Source organism: Cryptotermes secundus, unplaced genomic scaffold (assembly GCF_002891405.2).
Source record: "Cryptotermes secundus unplaced genomic scaffold, Csec_1.0 scaffold468, whole genome shotgun sequence".
NCBI lineage: Eukaryota > Metazoa > Arthropoda > Insecta > Blattodea > Kalotermitidae > Cryptotermes > Cryptotermes secundus.
In genome coordinates, this window is record NW_019721526.1 from 810,801 (window position 1) to 816,800 (window position 6,000).

At 41.4% G+C, this 6,000-nt stretch overlaps 1 protein-coding gene across 2 annotated transcripts in view; it reads right to left on the reverse strand.

Moving 5' to 3' along the window:
* Nucleotides 1–1,819: 1,819 nt before the first annotated feature.
* LOC111875516 (S-adenosylmethionine synthase) overlaps nt 1,820–6,000 on the reverse strand; it is a 48,998-nt gene continuing 44,817 nt past the window's right edge. For both annotated transcript variants that reach the window (XM_023871826.2, XM_023871827.2), the window contains exons 9-10: nt 5,001–5,134; nt 1,820–3,072 (exon numbers count right to left, since the gene is read on the reverse strand). In XM_023871826.2, coding sequence (XP_023727594.1) covers nt 2,970–3,072; nt 5,001–5,134 — 237 coding nt within the window. In that variant the 3' untranslated portion in view covers nt 1,820–2,969. The remainder of the gene's footprint in view (nt 3,073–5,000; nt 5,135–6,000) is intronic.

The window sequence follows — 6,000 nt, forward strand, 5'->3', positions numbered from 1 at the left end:
CTACTTGTTTCGCCAATGTCACATGGCATATTGTACACATTACCTTCCCTGCTGTGCCTCTTAACTAGCCCAATTTTCATCAGTGTTCCACAGTGCATGTGTAGTTTTTAACCCTTTCATAACAATCGCCGCTTATATGCGGCGCGGCTGATTTTGTAAATGTCGCCGATTGCCGCATATATGCGACATCACACACCCTCCAATTCTGACTTTGATCGAAAATTGAATTACTTAACATTGTACATGAAATGTAGCTGTAACTTTTGACATAAATACATGTAGTCTTGGATGCCTATGTTTGCTAAAATGTCTATACAACCTGTCCAGAGAAAGTCCTGATTATTGTTCCTACATGCATAGTACTTCGATTAGCTTGGTGAAAACTGATACCGCATTTAGATAAGCACAAAACTTTGACTGCAGAATGAATGGGGCTTTGTTCTGAGCTAATACACAAAGTGTGTGCACATATGCCAGCCCATAACAGTTCGCCAATAGGAGCGGATAGCGCGAAGTGGTCAGGCAGTTACATGAAAGATATTTCAGTCGAAGGGTTGCTCTTTCTGGGAAGAAATCAATGCCACAGAGGTGTGTGGTATGCAGTAAACATAGACGGAGGAGTGACTCGAGGTTTCACTGTCAGGAATGTGATGTCAGGCTGTGTGGACAGATGTTTTGAAGCCTATCACACACAACTTAATTTCTAAGGTAATTTTGTATGATTAATTAAAAGTAGGGTATGTAATAGAAAAGTTGTTTTATACAGAGCAGTGTTCGTTTCCAGTTTTGAATTCTGTATTTCTAAATTTTTACAGTTTCTCAAAAAATAATTGTGATCTTCAGACAAAAACAGTGAAATATTGCCATGCTTTTTTGCTGAAATTCTTCAGGTCCTAACACGACTGGTGAACTATGAATGACTCCCCTTTTTAAGTGACGTGGGTGAAAGTGCAAGTAAGGCCTAGTATCAGGTTTCTAGTTTGAAAAATAAAATGAGCCCAACATATGTACAAAGGCCACAAAATATGTAGGAAAGAAGAAAAGGTCTTGCAAATTGAACCAGACACCACATACAGGATAGTCTATCTGATCTGGCAACTCAGCTTGGACATGATCTCCCATCTGAACTCCATTATCACAGCAAAGAAAAAAAAACTCCTGCCAGTGCAGATAAAATGCAAAAATTTGTGATTTTTATGCAGATACCACATAGAGAATCTCTCTCCAATGACGACTTCTATTCTGAGTACTCTGGTAGTAGGCTTCATATATGTGGAGAATTTTAATGTTTTGTCCCATCACACTTGGTTTGTGCGGTGCTTGGTCTGCATACCCTATCTTGTATTAGTGCTGGTGTCCTCTATTAATTGGGCCGAAGTGAATAGCTTTTTGCTGAAGATGGAAGACAGAATCCAGTCTCCAAAACGTTTTCAAATAAAAATAGGATGGATAATGCCCACATCTGTATTAATGTACCATCGTCACAAACTTTCTGATCTTACTTATTTTCCTAAAGTTTCTACTTTGAGGGCACACATTTTGACATATGCCTCCAAGGGCTATCAATGTGTGGAAGCTTGACAAATGAGAGCTGCACCAGCTTCATTTACATTCAACTTCCTTAGCAAATCATGAAATGAATACAAATAAAGTACATGATCTGCAACTCAGTGCCCTCATAAATCATCTGCAAAATCCTAGAGCATCCTGAACATACTATCTCATTTGAAGCATACAGAGCTAGGAACAAACACCTTTACTCAAAACAGATACATTTGGGGACATCTAAGAATGGCTCAGGTATGAAATAAATATAGTATTTTCAGCTGCCATACACAAAATGGCATTTATTTCATTTGTCTTTATTCCACATGCATTTGTATGAAATATGGCATATTAGAATGGACACAACTTTTTTGGGGAAGGCCAAAGACGCAGCAGAATTATTAGAACTCAAAAGACAATATTTAACTTCTACATCAGTAGCTTAGATAGTCACAATAAAACACCTATACACACACACACAAACACTGCTCCACCCCCCCTTAAGTTCTACTTTATAAATGCGTGAGACACGAGAATCTTAAGAAAATTAATAACTGCTACGTTATCCAGGAATCTGGGCAGATCGGAGTGTTTTCGGAAATGCTCTTTTCCAATAGACTCTTTTTCGTAAACACAACACAAAATGTGTGGAGTTTTACCACTCAGAGAAAAAACTCTAGTGGGAAAGGCGCTTTCTGGGGCCACACACATTTGCAGTAAAGGCTCATTATTGCCTTCCACTGTGATCTGTCTAGAGCCAGGCTTTGCCTTCCCCTCTTGCCTAATATATCGCCAACTACCAATCACATCCAGTTAGGGAAAATATATCACCTTGTAAAAGTACATACCACGCCGTGGAAATCAAGGGAACGTGGCCCCACGTCACTGTCACTAGGTGCTTAACTACAACCATAAAATCACAAGTACATCACACACATCCATAATTAATATATAACTTACATAAATTATTTATAAAATATTTTTATGACGTTTGTATAAAAAATCAAAACAGCTGCTTTTCAAAGCAGTCTAGAATTGTCCTCTTGGGGCCGAGTGGGGATGCGACATGGGAAGCACAAAGTCGGTGAGCTTTCTACTTGATGTGGCAGCATGTCCCATCCGCACGGCGTGGTACAACCTTAAGATGTTAAGCTAAGGTTCAGAATACCTACAAAACCAGGAGACTTCATCTTGTGTCCTGCTTGGCATGAAGCTTTAACCTCTTTCTACAGCAACACTGTATGCAAACATGTTTGAGTCACAATATATACTTCTATATTGCCTGTACGTACACAATACGAAAACAAATAGAATCACAATTTTTAAAGTGTTAAAGATGTGGAACGAGAAATGCCAAAGAGGAAGATCAGGCAGGGGACTGTTCAACTTCTATAAGCCTTACAAAATCATGCCTTCCCCATTCATCAATCAACCAGTTTCTTAGGCTGCTCCCATGGAAACATGTCACGACCAAAATGACCGTATGTGCTGGTCTGTTGGTAGATGGGGTTACGTAGATTAAGCTCCCTGAAACAAATCCATAGTTATTTTATACAAGCGAAATTTAATTTGCTTTGTAGCCACGAATGCAGATCCCAGCGAACTCCAATTTCTTTGGTCAAGCATCTTCACAATGTATGAGGGTAATGATCTCTAACCACATCCAATTATCTTAAACTTTTTTCAGTCAGCAAATTTCTCTCAAACCATTCCGTCATAAATTGAATCATGAACCACAATTTGTGACAAGTTTGTCACACACAACTTTGTAGGAAGCTGTTCTTGTAGGTATTTACAAATAAAAAGCAAAAACTCCATGGTTTTTGCTCCTCAATTATCCTCATGTACGAAGGGCGTTCTGTATATGATGCCTCCTATTTTTTGTGTTAATATGTAACGTCTGAGCTGGATGATGGTGTTGTAGTAAAGGTTGAACCTTCCCGCCAATGCACTGTTAGTGTGGTGGTCATGCGACAGATAGCAACAGCAGAGCAGTCTACCAAAATGGCGTCTGACATAGAAGTGCGTACGAAACAGAGATGTGTTATTTAATTTCTCACTGCTGAACCAATTGCACCCACCGACATCCATCGACACTTGCTAAAGGTGTATGGAGACGATACAGTGGATGTCAGCACAGTGAGGTGGCGGGTAGTGCGTTTCAACAGTGGCAAAAGTGAAGTGCACAACAAGCTACGCCCTGGGTGTCCCTGCTCAGCTGCCACTCCTCACAATGAACACCACCTCGATCAGGCCATCCGTACAGATCAGTGGATAACGACCAGGGAACTGTGTGCACAGCTTAACATCAGCTGTAATGCATTGGAAACCATGTTGGGAAAGCTGGATTATCGCAAAGTTTGTTCCAGGTGGGTCCCGTGCATGCTTACACAGGACCACAAAACTCATCGAATGGAAGTCTGTCAGGACTTGCTGCACCAGTCTGAGGCTGAAAGTGACAAGTTTCTGGAGAGCATCGTCACCGGAGATGAGACATGGTGTCACCACTGCGAGCCGGAAACCAAAAGACAGTCTATGGAGTGGCAACATCCAGATTCCACAAGAAAAAAGAAGTTCAAGACACAGCCATCGGCAGGGAAAGTGATGTGCACGGTCTTTTGGGATAGGCGGGGTGTGATTTTGTTGGATTTCCTGAAGCCTGGTCAGACTGTCGATTCTGAACACTGACTAAGCTGAAAGCCTGCATTTCCCAAGTCACGCCAGAGAAGCAGACAACCTTTCACTTGCAACACAATAATGCTAGACCCCATACCAGTTTGGCGACCACCACACACACTGCAAAGTTTGGCTGGACTGTCCTACCACATCCACCTTATAGCCCCGATTTAGCACCTTCAGACTTCCATCTCTTTGGGCCTATGAAAGATAGACTACGTGGGCAACATTTTCCAGATAATGGCGCTGTCATTGCAGCTCTAAGTGGCTAGCCTCTGCTGGTGCAGACTTTTACGAGAGCGGCATACAAGCTCTTGTACATCACTGGCAAAAGTGCATAACGAACGGTGGTGACTGTGTGGAAAAATAACTTCAAGTAGCCGAAATCTTGCTCTATTCAACTGCTTTATTATGCTTTCTGTATCTGTTGCAGTTTTCATTACAAAAATAGGAGGCATTATATACGAACACTCCTCGTACATAGTAAGTTTATGTTTTTTCACAGTAAGCAGTACTGTTTAAGCACAGCTTGTGCCACGTGCCTAGAAATTTCCTGTACTGTTCCTCCTATGATACTGGAAGGAACTACCGCTGCACTGTCACATTCAAAACATTTCCATTCCATTTAAACATGATATATACATATCTCATATATGGGTTAATTTAAAACCACTCTACACTTCAGTAGAAAGTCACATTCACAACAGCTGTCCTGCCAATTCTTTTCATAAAAATAAGGATATGAAAAGGAATAGGTCAACACTCATATTGCTACTTACTTGACAATTTTTCCAGGTCGGAGATCAAAATTCTTCTTCACAATTGCCAGTAACTCCTTCTGAGTCTTCTTAGAAGTGCCATAATCAAACAGTGTTATAGAGAGGGGTTCAGCCACACCAATGGCATAAGATACCTGTAACAGATTATTTCAAACTTTGCACATAAAGTCAGATTTTAATAATACCTATTACTTTGAATATAAGATGCACTTTTTCCACAATTTTCCTGTTGAAAAACTGACGCATCTTAAATTCAAGGAGTTGTTCACCAGTTTGCAAACTGTCAGCAGGGTAGCCTGGAAAGAACCTAACATATTCAGGGTGAGTCATCATACCACATCCCCAACTTTCAGTTGAGTCATTGCCTGACATTCTTATCCTTCAAGCGTGTTCAGTTTTTACCCATGGAAAAGCATTTTACATATCATGCTACATTCAATAGAGATGTTATTCTGCGCACTGAAAGATAGGTAATCATGCAGGTGGTAGAAAGTATACACTAAGTGTACACCATTGGCAAAGTATAAAAACAACTGTGTTAATTCTAAAAGGTTCCGACAATGGTGTATTACACTCAGAATTACCAAGTTTTAGGACTTTTTCCAATGTCCAGTATTCTAGAAAATAGAAAATATTGTAACATGTTGCGGAACGGAGACCCCCTCCCTACCCAGCAGCAACGTGGCGACTCAGGCCACAGGTGCGTGGCGGTAACGAAGCGCTCCCTCCCACTCTCCTCCGCGGCGACGTCACGCGGTGACGTAACGCGCCACGCTAACGTAACCGTAATCAACGTCCTACTGTGACGTGGCACTCATTACGCCACAGGCAAGCACTGCAGCTATATAAGTGGATGCACAGTGCGTATCGATCAGTTCGAGTTCGAGTTCGAGTTCCAGTGTGGCTACCGCCGAAGACATTCCGAGTTATAAAGTAACAGCCAGCCGACTACAAGTTGGAGTATAGCAGCCGTCGCGGAAAGAAGATCCGGACGTGTGTG